The sequence below is a fragment of the Anser brachyrhynchus genome (genome assembly GCF_964034855.1).
Source record: "Anser brachyrhynchus genome assembly, chromosome: 13".
Taxonomy (NCBI): domain Eukaryota; kingdom Metazoa; phylum Chordata; class Aves; order Anseriformes; family Anatidae; genus Anser; species Anser brachyrhynchus.
The window spans coordinates 6917915-6932300 of record NC_137708.1 but is presented as its reverse complement, the minus strand read 5'-3'; the positions used below and the strand labels follow the sequence as shown (position 1 = coordinate 6932300).

Sequence of the window (14386 nt, the reverse complement as noted above, 5' to 3'; positions counted from 1 at the left end):
TTTGTTTATTTCTAATTGGCTTGGGTTTGCGGCTTCCTGCAAGCATATTTAAGACAGGGTTTATGTTTGTATTTGAAAGACTGGTGTTTCCATAATGCTCTGAAGTTCAGACAAGGCTTACACATAGCCTGGAGAAGTCCTAGCTGATTAAGATGAGTAAGCTTTATTTAAAGCAGCACTGCAGGAAATGTAGCCTCACACCATTACACAGAAATAATCAGAGTTTGCATCTGAAGGCTACTTTCAAAAAAAACATACCTTTAATACAAGAAAAGGAGTACCTGGCTACAACTTGTTGAAGGTTTGTTGCTACCTCACAATTCTTCATACTTGTTTCATCTTCCTGGCAAATCCATAAGTCAGGCTGTTAAAGCAATACTGCTGTATTTTAAATTAGTGAATTCCTGTGCCATGTGCATTTTCCTACTCCCTAGCGAATAACAACCTGCTTTGCAATGCCCCTCCAGGAGCCTTTTCCTGAACTTTGCTATCTACCGCTCAGCGCAGTAAGTTCTATGACGGCAGCCAACCTCTCAAATCAAGAAACCAGATCTGAACTAGTTCACAACGTTTTCAGCACCTTCTGGTGAATGAGGCAGCAGTTTGTACTCAGATTTCTCACAACAGGTTTTGAAGCCCACCTACAGATCAGGTCAAGCCCTGCTAAAGGATTAAAGGTGTGTCACATCACTTAACGACAGCTTCAGTTGGTTAAAAAAAAAGTAAATACCTGTGCTTTCTGCAACGGAGCCATTCGGCAGCAGAGAACTGCAGTACACTTTAAGCAGATTTGTAGAAATATGTTTTTGTAATTACTAGAACTGGAATCCTGTGAAGGATTGAGTATCAGTGACAGCGTCGAGCCATCTATAATCAGTCCATAGTCTTGACTCAACGTCCAGCTTCTAGAGCACAATGAGGAACAGATTTGTGTTATGGGAAAAAAATCAGTTACACTTTAAGAAGTCAATCTAGCTGCTTACATCTTAGTGGAAGAGGAATTGCTCTTGTATTAATCTTTTCCCCAACCCTTTTGGGGGGCTTACAGTCTTAAAAATCTTGGATTTAACACGTCTTTCACTAAGGGAACTGTATAATTAGGTTCAAAACCAACTAATACTAGAGACAATGAACAAAGCAAAGGAGCCAGCAGCAGCGTGTGCAAGTAGTGCATCCCCAGCGCCACAACGTGGTGTAATTTCTCTATCAGGTTTGCATCCACGCCCAGTGTTATAATCCAAATGCGTGCAGGCTGGGTCCTCCTCATCACTCACCTCTTCAGGCCGCTCCGGTGTTTGGGAACATCCTGAATCAGCTTCTTGTGGTACTCCAACAGCAGCTCGTGGAGCCGGTCCTCCTTTCTCTCGCTCTCCCCCACTGTTTTCACCGTCAGCTCCAGCAGCTCGGTGCTGGTCTGGAAGAGCCTGCAGGCGTAGCAGGTGGACTTGGCCGTTTCCATCTTGTCTCCCGTCAGCACCCACACCTTCATGCCGGCGGCATGCAGAGCTTCGATCGTCTCTGCTGACTGTTCTTGCAGCCTGAACACGGAGAGGAAACATGACCGATCGGATTTGCTTCGGAGGCAAGGCAGACCCTGAGCGGCTCCGCGCTGCTGGTGGCATGCCAGCGAGCCCCCAGTGAGCCCCCCGACCAAGTCACGGAGCTGGACTCTCTGCACCGGCCACATCCTGGCCACCCGGTGAGAGGATCAGCCACAGCAGCGTGCCGACGGACCACAAGCACCCACCTTTGCTGGCATGCCGGCTTCCCCAGCCACCTTCAAACCTGCTAGTGCACAACCCGGCGTGCAAAAGCACCACCGGTGAAAAACATCTCACGCTTCCAGACAGAAGCGGAAAGAGCTTGGTGCAGCTTTACACTAGGTGTAAATCGAGAAAATATGACAGCAGAACAAACAAGACCTTCAGAGGAGGCTGTGAAGCCCTTCCCAGCAAGCCCCAGACAGGCAGGAGCCTCAGAAATATGTTCCTGAGATACAACACTCCATGGGTGTAAAGAGGCTTAGCCAACTTTGCCAGTTAATCCACACTCCCTCAGCCCCCTCACCCCCAGGTATCCTTATTTTACAGGTAGGAAATATAAGATAGAGAGAAGTTAATTGATTGTCCCCATGGTAATCAAACTACTGCCACAGGAATAAGGATTAGAACTCGGCAATCCCAATTTTAATGTGCAGCCAAAATTCACTGCATTATACTCGATTTGTTTTGATATGCAAATTAACACTGTGTGCGTTCATTCACTTTCTGGAAGTGCAAGTACTTCTGTGGTTTCATTAATAAATCCTAATTTCTACACTAGCCAATTTTAGCAACTAGGGCAGTGTGTAACGGGTTGTGCCACAGAGTGATTGCCCCGGACACTTCCAACGCCTGCCTCGCGGCTCAGCGCTCACAGACTGTTCTGGGTTTTACCTCCCATGGCTCCCAGGCTGTCCTGTCACCACAGGTAAAGCCATCCCAGGCTGCACAGGAACCTCGCTGCAGCTCACGTGAGAGAACGTGGGTCCACCACAACGCAAAGTCATGGAGAAACCGTGGCTACCACGGTGCCCAACAGTGCCTGCTCTGTGTGCTCTTTACCTGTCTTCTACAGCAGTTGCGCCAATCAAGTGCATGTCTGCTTCTGTGTCTTCAAAAACCTTTGCCATCTTTTCTTCTCTGTCCTGCAGAGCCATCTTCGCTTCATTAAGCTGTCGGTCTATTTTATCATACTCCTTTTGAGTCAGTTCTTTGAATGCCACACAAAGTGTTCGGTAGCCATCCTTGTAGGAGGGAAAGAAAAAAAAAGTGGACAAGTGCCCGAAAACCATATTTTCTGAAGCTCCCCACATTAGGCTCAGTACTTTTCCCCACTGTTAGTACTTTCAGTGAGTACTGAACCTGATGGTAACGATGCTTAAGACAGAAAACCAATTTCTCTATGTTTATAGAGGAGCTTCCTCACATCAGAGTACATTCACATGCACGTAACACAGCAGACAGAGCAGATATCCTGCACCTAACAGGGCAAGTGGGAATCAAGTGTTCCCACATCCAGGACCAAGGAAGGGACATGCCCCCACATGCGACCACCTCTGCCAAAGAGGCCTCCCAAGAAATGCTTCTCTTCCACCTTTGCATGCAAATCCCAACTGATTGAAAGACTTCTCCCACCAAACAGTCTGCTATTGTTATTTTCTATTTTTAACTTGCTTTGGAGATGCTTGGACACAACTGCAATCAAGCCCATATAAGTATATCAGAAGTCAAATAAACATGGAAGTCAAAGAAACAAAAAAGGAAAGAAGCCAGGCTTCAAAACAATAAGAAGTGGCACTCAGATTTTCAATACTTCCCTCCAAAGCAAGGTCACAACCCTATTTTTGGCATAAGGCTTTCCTGACCCCAGGAGCCAGCCAAATTCCATCTGCGTGCTTACCATAGCATTGCGGTCCACATGGACTTTAGTTTGTTGGATTTCTTCTTGCTGCACCCTCGGAAAAATAGAGGAGTCTGCTCCTTTACAGAAGAGAAGTAGCTTTCCTAAAGGCAGAGTTATAAATAGTTTATCGCATTCAAAAGCCATAGAAAGACTTAACAGACGCTGGCTTCAATAGCCAGCTAACGATGCAGAGGAAGAGGTCTGTCAGGACTAAAGAAGGAACTGCTAGAAGCCTGGCTGCCTACCAAAAGCGGCGTGACACCTGTACAAAACCTTCTTTGACCTCAGGGTGAACTATCCGATGTCACTACCTGCCCGGAGAAAACTTGCTGCAGAAGGCTGCACAAAGCAGTTTATTTCTTCCTATTTAGAAGCCTCGGAAACCTTAGGGGATGGGAAAAAGCCCATGTCCTAGAACTTACAGGACTGAAATTTAAGAAGGATGACCCCTGAATTTTTGTCTGCTAACCCCATGAAAACCCATCGCACTCACGTGAAGGTCTCAGGCCTCCTCCTGTAGTTATACCTCCAGGCTGGGGCAAGGCAAGCAAAAGCAAGGTCCCTGTCCTTGTCCCCTCCCCTAACCTGCAGCTGGCTCCATGCATCTCCTATGAAGAAAATGAACACTATCCCAACCAGACCCAGTAACAGAGTTAACGTATCTAGAAATGTGTTAATGTGCCTAGACCAGTCCAGAGAACCTAAGAGCTTAGCCTCTCTGGGTTACAGTGCGCTGTTACACACGTTCAGAAAGGAATGAAGGGGTTTTCTATTTGTGCATATGTGCACACATGTCCATGAGTCTAGAAATGCCTTTTAACTGTACCTGTGATGGTCCTCACAATGACACTCATACGGCGACGGACAGGATCGAAGTTCAATATATGGAGAAGCTGGTACCTTAAAATAAAAAAAAAGGAAGTGAGCTTTAAGACAACTCAATGCCAACTCCCCGGAGTAAGAAGTGAATTTTGATTGTAGGGGAGCACTGGGATTAGATAATTCACTCTCAGCTGCTCACATACTTGCAGATGTCACAGTAGCTGTTACCAAAGGGTAAAATCTAATTATTTTGAGTTTGGGAGGGGGAACAAGAAGCCTGGTCACACAGTGTAAGCCATGCCTTGCTTGGAGGTCCGGCTGCTATCCATAACGCTGGTAACCAATCTCAAATGTGGTGAGCCACCTGTGGTGTCAGGCACTGGGGAAGGAGACATGCAAGGGACTGGGCACACTCAAGGGACCTGAATGAAGGCTTCCATAGAGCTGACAGCAGGTTTTTGCAAGCAAGCCTTTCAGCCTGCTCTTTGCAAGGAGGAGCAGTATCTGTGCAGGTCGGTAGCTGGTCTGACAACCCTTGCTGAGCGGTTTTGACCTTGCCCGGTTTGCCACATTGATTGAAGTTAATTAACCCACATGGGAGCCGGTGCAGAGCAGAACCCATTCAATTACCCGGAGCAATATTACTTGGCAGACCCCACGGCACTTACATTTCAGTTTCATTCTTTTGGTTTCGTATTTTCATGAAATCATTTTCAAGTCCTAGAAAAGTGAAACCATACCTGTCAATAAACAAGAGGACAGAACAACAGTGAGAGCACCCATTGGCACATATTAATCATTAACTGTGTTCTCATTTCACTTTCCGTACTGCAGAGGAGAGACAAAGAAGTTAGAGCCCAAGCTAGAAAGCCTGGCCAGATGTTCGCTTGCTCCTTGCAGAGCCAGCTGTGACATTTTGGCATCACTCCTGTAGCCCAGAGAGCTGGACACTTCAGTGCACAGATGCCAAGAGGCTCCGGACATGGTCCCCTGGGTCTCCAGTAGATTTACCATCCACGAGCTAGTACAGAGCTGCAGTGGCCTCAGTCTAAAATTCAGAGTTGGCAACAGCATCTTCTAAGGACTCAAACACACGTTTCACAAAAGTAGCCCATCTTATTATTTTGCCACTGCACACAAAGGAAGCAAACTGGCTGCAATGCCACACTTTAGGGGCTGCTCTCAGCAGTGAATGTAAACTTTGGCCTCCTGAAAAGCTGCTCAGCAGAGACCCTTTGTAGCTTACTGTTTTTTTGGAGAGCTCTTTCCAACTCAAATGCTCATGTGGCTTCCCAGAAGAGGAAAAAAAAACAAAACACCTTCACATTCTTACTTTTCTGCGCCTTTCACCAAAGCGATTTCATCTGGGGAAGAGGAGATGTAGGTGTGTTTGCATTCGGGATGTCCTATCAGCCCATCCACCTGGTCCGCTTCCTTGATTTGAACGGTGTGGCACAGGCACAAGGCTCGCAGGAACAGCTCTTCTCGGCTCTAGGCAGGATGGAGGAAGGGCTCGTTACCAGCTTCGTGCCACGCACCCAGTCCAACTCAAAGCAGCTGGTTACCACTGTTGTGCATGGGTATTTTAAAACCAAAAATATTCCCCACCCCCCAGCAACGTCAGCAGTAATAGATCACATATATCCATCCAGCCAGGAGCTGCCAACAAAACCCCAGCGTTAATCAACAAGCTGATTTCTTACCTTTTCTGCTTTGCCATAGTATTTTAGGGGCCCATCAGTCTGGGAGAAGCCATCAACCTCTGAAATGCAGTCTTTGTACTTGTGCCCGTCTATGCAGCACTCGATGAACTCCATGCTGTTCTCCGTCAGGGTTCCCGTTTTGTCCGTGAAGACGAACTCCACCTAGAAGCAAGGGGACACCCACCTCGCTGCACTCCCTGCCTCCACAGCCACACCAAAGCCACGCCAGGGAAGCAGCCCCCCAGATGGAAAGGTTGGGGCATTTTGACACATCTGGACCAATCCTGGAGGGTACTTTGCTGCTTTCCTGACCTGGCATCCAAAAACATGCAGGTGCTGCATGGGGGTTACACCATTGTATAGTTTTACTGTTTCCATCCTCCCTTGTTCTTTCATCCATTGAACAAGTGGCAGGGAGGCAGCTCCTGAAGGCTTTTAAAATCTGTTTCAAGGCCCTTCATTTTCCCTCATCCTCTTTATTGGCTACTTTGCTGCGGCTCCCAGTGCTTATACAGCTGCTGCTGCAGGTCTGCTGCCTCCTTTGTGGGACTTCCATCTTGGTGCTGTATATAAGGCAGGTAACTGCTACTCCAAACATTTTTTTTTTTTTAAGCAAAATAAAAAGCAGGAGGCACTGTACGTACCCCACACTCAGCCTCTCCTGACACAGATAAGAGAGAGAAGCTAGCAGCTCTCTAACTGCTCCAGCAAAGCCTGCAGCAGCCTGGTTGCATGTACATTACATGCCCAGAGACGACTGGGCAGTCATTTCTGTTAATCCTTGAAGAGACAGAGGATTTTTCATTTTTAATTGAAGCGGAGAAAGAAAACCATCCTGACATGCGGAGTACTGTGCCTGATTTTCCCCAGTATGGAAACAATTGGCGTGACCCAATTCCTACTCCTTCATACACTATTTATAACCTTATCCATTTCACGCAGCGAGTAGAATCATGTTAAATGGAAAGTGTCACCAGACTGGCTGAAGCTCTGCCCTGCTGGGACAGCGAGCAACTGCCACAACACGGTTTCTTATTAGGGAAAATGTTACAAGCTCCAGCGGCAGTGGCCCACTAATTGTTTTTCAGAGCTATCAAGAACTGTAGTGTTGGAATAAAAACTGCAATCAATTTTCTTCCTGCCTGTGTTTTTCTTTTGCCTTAATTAAATACAGCAAGGCTTTTAATTTCTGTTTAAGGTGCACTGATAAGAAGTAATGTAACAACACCGCAATGCTCAACTTAAGTCAACTTTCCAAATGCTTTGTCAATCTTTGTTTTTTAATGTACCATCATAACAGCTGTGGTGGGGAGAACCATCAAGTTGGAGACAGCAAGTGATACACAGCCACTGAAGCCAAGAGAGGCACAAAGACCACCACCAGAAGTACTGACCACCACAGCCCCACCATGGTAGGAGGGGATGATGTATGGTGTGCATGCTGGTAGCCAAAGTGGACCCTTGTTGCCCTCCTCCGCCAACCCAGATGACATTCCTCACAGCAGATGCAAACAGAGCTCGTTCTGACCTGTCCAAGCTCCTCATTCAGGTCCGAGGTGTTCACCAACGCTCCCTCTTTTATTTCTTCATCGTACATTTCCTTGTCCCAAGAGATGAAGAAGGAACCCAAGAACTTCTGCATCTCTACTGTAACATACATGGAGACTGGGATAATAAAATTGAAGAGGACCATAAATGACAAGAAGTCTGTGAACATCCGCAACACCTGCAATGGAAAGACAAGAGGAAGATACAGTCTGTGCATAACTCAGGGATGAGACAGTTTACAACAACAACTCTGAGGTTTTAGACAGCATTTCCTTAAAGGTTAAATAGAAAAAAAAAATCCTGAAAATAACTGAGTACAGTTAAGGTACAGCCAAATTCTATTTTCCTTCGATGTAGAAAATCTCACTGCCTTCTACAGCTATGTGAGGGTATAATAGAAGAGCACATCTCACTGTTTCAAAGTGACCAAATCTCCGTTTTATGCAGGTACATACTCCTTTTCAGAACATACTGTTACATGCTGATTCTCATCTCAGCTACCTGGAGCACAGTGCTTTGAGACCAGTCAAGCTATGGCAAGGGTACAACCAATTCAGTGACACCTCTGAAGTCCCACTCAACAATCAACGGAATCAGCTGATTTCCACCCACTCGCACTCACTCTTTCAGGCTTGGCTGCCTGTGCCTCGGCAAGCTTAAGAACCTGGCTGACGTGGCCTCAATTTATCTACTCAAAGCTGAAAGATAGCTCAAGTTCAGATAAGGATCCAGGTTAAATCAGCTGCTGCATTTATATAATGTCTCTGCGTGGTGGAAATGATGTTACCCACCCGCCTGCCGGTAGCCTGCATGTATTCACTTGTCCCCAGGGTGATGGGGATGCCAGGGCGCAAGCAGGGTTAGCGGCAAGCCTTGCTACGAGCATCACTGTGCCCTGCTCCATGCAAGCATTGCAGTGCACAAGTATGAGAGATGCAGGTAGTAACCGAGACAGGAGACAAACACAAACATGGAGAGACCGCAGTATGTGGCAGCACTTCCGAAGAGCAAACAGGCATCACAGGGTTGGCAGCAGGCACGATCAGATTAAATAAAACTGACAGAATAAATAAAGCTGGAGGAGGTGCTGAAATACAAATCCATTTACCTTGAATGTCTCTCTCTCTTTTTTAGTTTTTTCATTGTACCAAGGCTCATCGTTACGTGGATTACTCTGCCAGACATATTTCAGAGTCGTGCACACAGTAGCTTTGCTCAATAGGATGCACAAATACACTATCAGGAAAGCGTTGATAGATCTGAAAAATAGAGGTTTCTTTTTAGAATTCTTGCAACTATTTTTATAAAGAAAATCATGCAAATAAGCAGGAACAGAACTTCCTTAATCTTAAGAAGGGAATTGCAGAACAAGTGCTTTTGACAGTGCTGATACTCAGGGTCAGTTCATACATTTTAGCATTTCTTACTTTTTTAAAAAATAAAAAAGCTACTAAATGATGTAGCTCCTTGAAAGATATGCTTAATGGAATACACAGATTGCATGGAAAATCAGAGAGCATCTGAAACAAAAGGCAGCAGATTAGGGGATCATTTCTGTGCAAGTCATCCATGACAAAACCCAACAGCTTATACCAATTTTTGCCTACTATAATTACTCACTTTTCTACAGCAGAGCGTTTCTGAGATTTCCCTTGGTAGTTCAAAGCCATTTTTGTTTCCATACCAGTATAGACTGCCACACCTACAGAGGATTAAAGCAGAGCTCATCAGGGACTCACAAGCCAGAAGGGACCCAGCTTTCACCGAGCCATCGGAGGCATCAGCGTGTACATGGGAACTTGACTCCCAGTTCAAGAAATCGGCATTACCCAAGGGCTGCTCAACTGCAGAAGGCTCAGTGGCTGCTAAGTAATGTTAATTGCACATATCCCTGAGCACTGACCGGCAGCCCAAGGATCACACACAGTTACAAAAAATATCAGTCTTCCCTAACAGCCTTCATTCGAAATTACTGATGTCTAGGAATGTGATTCTAGCAAAAGTGTTCAGCAAAAGGATTTGGAAACAAGTCCCTATTCTTTGTAACTCAGACACAAAGAAAAGCTTGCTTAGGTGTACTGACACAACCTGCATAGCATGGCAGCACTGCAGATATAGCCAGCACCTCCAGATTTTACCCTAGAAACTTTTCAAGCAGCTGGCGTATAAATGCAACTGTAGAATCCTGGCAGTCAGGCTGTAGATAAGTATTTTTCTCTTTCTAGATATAGTGGTAGTGACAAATTCAAATGTTCATCAGAACTATAATAAAAAAAATGTTCACCATAAATCTTCTTGGTATTTTTGAGGGTAGCACCTTTCAGCAACAAGTTTTCGGGACCCAAAGACCTAAGCATAAAAGAAGTTATAATAGCACATCACTAAAAGAACATTCAAACTTCTTTACAATTACACAGAGAAACAATAAAGCTAAACTGATGATTTTTTAGAAGTGATCACTTCATTTGTATGTTAAATTAGACTTTCCTTATTTTTCCATGTATGTACTTTTATTTCTGTTTCATGTTACGTGGACCATCCTTGGTGCTCAAAGTCCCAAATTTAATGGTGGGTTCTCACTGAAGTTTTGGAGGAATAAGTACAAAACATTCACATGTAACATGTACTAGTAATCATATAAAAAAAACTTTTTAAAGCCTTAGAAAATCTATCAATTTCAGCAGTCAATCAATGGCACCAAAGTCAGCTTATTTTGCTCCCACTCCTGTTTTTATTTCTCTTTGAACGTCCCGCCCATGACCCTTGGCTGCTTCTCTTTCTTTAGGAGGCTGCAGAGGCTGCTGGCAGGAATACAGTGGCTAAGGAGCACCGTGGGTTTTCTTCCAGCACACGAGCACTCAATGCTGGAAGCCCCGTCCCTGTGTCCTGGGCCATTCCCTGGGGGCTCTACGGACTGTCACTTGGAGATTGTCCACAGCTCCCACTCACAGCTACAGAAAGCTTCCCCAGTCCCCCGGTGGGCTCAGATGAGTCACCAAGTGGCAGAAGAAAGCAAGCAGGGGGATTAATAACAGGTCTCCTTTAATAAAGGAGATATTTGGAACAGCTGAAGAGAAACAGACATTCCCTAGTGATAGCAACAGTTCAGATCCTTGAAATTTGGTGTAGATGCCTCCTAACTTTGAGGGGAACAGTGAGAGAGCTCCAAGACTAACCTGGCTATGGGCTCTTGGTTACTTCTGTAGATAATAATTCTTCCAACAAATCTGCAATTAAAAAGTACACGAGAAACTTGAAATACAAACATATGAACATTAAAAAGAGCTACTACAAACACACTAAAATGTCATCATCAGGAGACGGGAACATAGTAATTCATGCAGCTGAGAGGTCAAGGCTCCAGAAGGGACAAACCACAGCCCACCACCCTGGGTGCCTCCCCCCTGCCACCCCCAGCACAGCAGGAACTGACCATGCCCGGGCACCCCCAGCTCATCTCAGTCACGGCGTAAAACACGCGGCAGCAAGCCTCCTTCAAGGGATTTAACCACCAAGACAGCTTAATCCTGGAATGCATTTTACTTGGAAGGTACGCTGGCCTAAAAATAGGTGCATGCACCACTACTAGAGCTGAGCTGACAAAAATAGAACTCATTACGCCACGATGAGTGTTTGTCGGAGAGGCTTTGCTGCAAAGGAACTGAGACCTGAAGCAGCCCAGCGTTGACTTTGCCACCCTCATCCAGAAGCCCCGTAGCTCACTGCTGCCTCCAGAAACCTGTCATTTGCTGACAACAAACACACCCCTCGCTTTATTGAGCTTTAACTTATATTTAGAGATGTGGCCGAGGCTTTGGTAGCAGGCTGGGAGGGGGGGGGCAGCGAGGATGCCCACACTCACTTGTAGAGGTCTGGCTGCGGCTGTTCGCACTCAATCGTGGCTGTGAGGGCATCTATGGCTTCATCCGTGCAGAGCACGGTGGTATCCCGCACCGCGTAGTGAGTCTGGCAAGAGAAGCACACACCTTTCAGCAGCAGCCCCAGGAACGCAGCTCGGGCTGCAGGCGGGCCCGCCGGCACCCAGCGCCTCTGCATCTCCCCCGGGGGCTGCAGGTGCCCCCCCGGGACACCAGAGGTAATGAGAGGCCAGCCCCAGCATCGGCGGGCTCAAAGCTGTTTTTAGGCGCTGCGAAGGTTCGTCGCTCGCAATTAGCTGGGGAGCCCACGGCGGATCAGCTCGCTGCCTGCGAGCGCTATTTATAGGAGCTGCTGGCGGCTCCGAACCACTGCGGGCTGTGCGACAGGCTGCCTTAATCCGTCCTCACAAACAAATGCATTAAAAAGCTTCCTCAGCCCATTGCCTTTGTGTTCCTCTCGTTGGGCACTGCAGGAGGAACTGCCATGCCATACACGTAGCTGTGACGTTATAAATGCCCACCTTAATGCTTGGCTTGGGAACTGCCTGGGTTTTCATACTGAAAGCACACCCACACCCACACCTCTGCTATAAATCGCAGCTTCTGTGGAACAGTTCAGAACTGTTCATACAATGCCCAATATCAAATCAGGCCCCTGTGCCGAGTTTTGCATCCGACGCTCCAGTCACCATGGACACCGTGCAGTTACTGAGCGATACAGCCTCCTAATCAGTTCCTCCATCCTTACATCCACGGTCCCTTAGCCTCTTTAGAAAACACATGCTCTTTTAGGTAACGTATGGCTGAAGATTCTTGCTTCAAAGGCAGAGCCCTGCCACAACCCATTTTATAACTCTGCCCCAGTTCCACGTAACTAGGCATCCTTCCCACATGCACAGCCTGACACACACCAGAAAAACATACAACACGGCAGGCAGCAGCTATTAGTGCAGAGGAGGTTTTATGACTACCTGGGTGTGCTTCCCCTGCCCTAGTTTTGCGGCACACCCTTGGTCCTAATGTTAGATGTATTTCCTCAAACAGCACTTGCTTTTCTACTCCCTCCCTGCACCTTTTAATTCATTTTCCGTCTTCATCTTGTCAAGAAGCTGGAGATAGCCCCTCTTTACCTACAGGAATCCATAAACCAAGAAAAATACAGTGCTTAATATAGAAATTTAGCATTCCACTTAATGAGTCAAAGCCAAGACGCTGAAAAAGTTACGTTAACTCATGCATATGATGCACCTGACACTACTAAGCAACTGCCCATTTAATATGGATATCTATTTTTAGCCTCGTGCCACTTCAAAGCTCTTACTAGTATAACCACTCTGGTACGTCAATGCTGCACCAGCTCCTCCACAAACTTTTCAGTACCAATTAACAGCCACCAATAAAGATCGGAGCTGCAAACCCCATACAGGCAGATCAACACTGGTAATTCCCACGGACTTCAGAGCGTGCCAAAACGTATCATGAAATTTTAAAGTAACTTCCACTCTTACTACTGCAGTTGCTAATATCTGTATAAATATTTATCAAACGCAAGTGAAAACAAATGTTCGTGTCGTATGACAAATGTAATTTTCTTTTTGTCATTACCTCTTTCCCTTGGAGAAGGGGAAAAAAATAAAGGAAGAAAACACACTAAAGAAGAGATTCGTCCTGAGCAAGACTAATATCAAATTTCAGTTCTTGATTCAGTAAGGGGGAAAGCAAAAAAAAAAAAAACAAAAATCCCCTTTCCTTCCCCCTTCCTACCCTCACCTCCAAGAAAGAAAAAACAAAGGGGATTTTTTTCTCACTGGTGAAAAGTTCCCCAAATCATACGACTCAAGACAGAGTGCCTCAGAAAGTCCCAGATGTCACTGAAATAGCTCGGTTAAGTAAGAGAAGTGCTGGCAGGTACTGAAAAGGGAGCTATACGCTGAAGCAGCTGTGGTTGCTGCATTACCTACGCACCGGCCTTCGTGACATGCAATAGGAGCAGGGAAGCAGTAAGACATTGCCTAGGACGGATGGTAATGCAGCAAAGCCGTATTATTATTTATTGATATTGTTTTTTTATTGGTGTTTGTTTTGATAAAGATGGAATCAATTTGGAGCAGCGCCAGCGAGAAGAGCTGTTTAAAAAAAAAGAAAAATAAACAATCCACAGAGCACTTCAGTGCTGACTCACTGATGAGCAGACGGAGGGAGGAAATGTTAAATATAGCCACACAGCCGTGGGGACAGGTTACACGGGAGCATCTTCCAGTTAACCTCACTCTCTCACACACCCCATACACGCACAAGCTTCAGCCACAGCTGCCCCAGCACACCAGAGCAGCAGTCCTGCACGCCGCCCAGCCATCCCCATCACCTTGAAATTCGACTCGCCATCCAGGCTCGCTGTAGTGACGTAACAGGTCCCATCAACACTACTTGAGGCCAAAAATATCAAGTCACAGGGGAAGGTCTCATCTGCTTTCACTTCTACTATGTCTCCAACCTGGAAGAAAGGAAGCATTTCAACAAAAAGCCCTCTCAGTTATTATTAGATACTTACAGATTTAGCTTCTCTCAAAGCCTAGAAGAAACCACCTTGGCTAAAAGGGACATCAGGGAGTCCAAGATCACGATCGGAGTCACAACGACTCCAACGACCCAGCTCGCTCCCCCGGGGCTCCCCTCCGAGCACCCCAGCAGCCTGCTGGGCAGCCCCAATGCCCACGGGGTGGGCGCGCGTCCCAGCACCGGACCGCAGCCCAACAGGTCAATCCCACCCAGCACCAACGCAGACTGCCCACGCGGCGAGGTTATTATTTATTTCCCTGCTGAATCTTGACGAAGCCAGAGACTCTGTACTAATCTGAAGTGCTGGGTGATAAATTTATGTCAAAGCTAGTGTGCTTTCCCGGTGTCCTTGGGAGAGTTGGAAATAGAAGAGGACTGCCTGTCCCAGACAAATGCAAAACGCTGACAGATCTGTCATTTGTCAGCCCTGGC

The 14386-nt window shown here is 46.4% G+C and overlaps 1 protein-coding gene across 8 annotated transcripts in view; it reads right to left on the bottom strand.

The window, feature by feature from the left end:
• Window positions 1-14386, bottom strand: part of ATP11C (ATPase phospholipid transporting 11C (ATP11C blood group)) — a 59737-nt gene that overhangs the window by 18623 nt on the left and 26728 nt on the right. For all 8 annotated transcript variants that reach the window (XM_080553453.1, XM_080553452.1, XM_080553448.1 and 5 more), the window contains exons 6-20: window positions 13761-13889; window positions 11380-11483; window positions 10694-10744; window positions 9802-9866; window positions 9138-9219; window positions 8626-8776; window positions 7498-7695; window positions 5970-6131; window positions 5600-5757; window positions 4935-5006; window positions 4271-4344; window positions 3442-3545; window positions 2604-2785; window positions 1275-1538; window positions 731-905 (exon numbers count right to left, since the gene is read on the bottom strand). In XM_080553453.1, coding sequence (XP_080409579.1) covers window positions 731-905; window positions 1275-1538; window positions 2604-2785; window positions 3442-3545; window positions 4271-4344; window positions 4935-5006; window positions 5600-5757; window positions 5970-6131; window positions 7498-7695; window positions 8626-8776; window positions 9138-9219; window positions 9802-9866; window positions 10694-10744; window positions 11380-11483; window positions 13761-13889 — 1971 coding nt within the window. The remainder of the gene's footprint in view (window positions 1-730; window positions 906-1274; window positions 1539-2603; window positions 2786-3441; window positions 3546-4270; window positions 4345-4934; window positions 5007-5599; window positions 5758-5969; window positions 6132-7497; window positions 7696-8625; window positions 8777-9137; window positions 9220-9801; window positions 9867-10693; window positions 10745-11379; window positions 11484-13760; window positions 13890-14386) is intronic.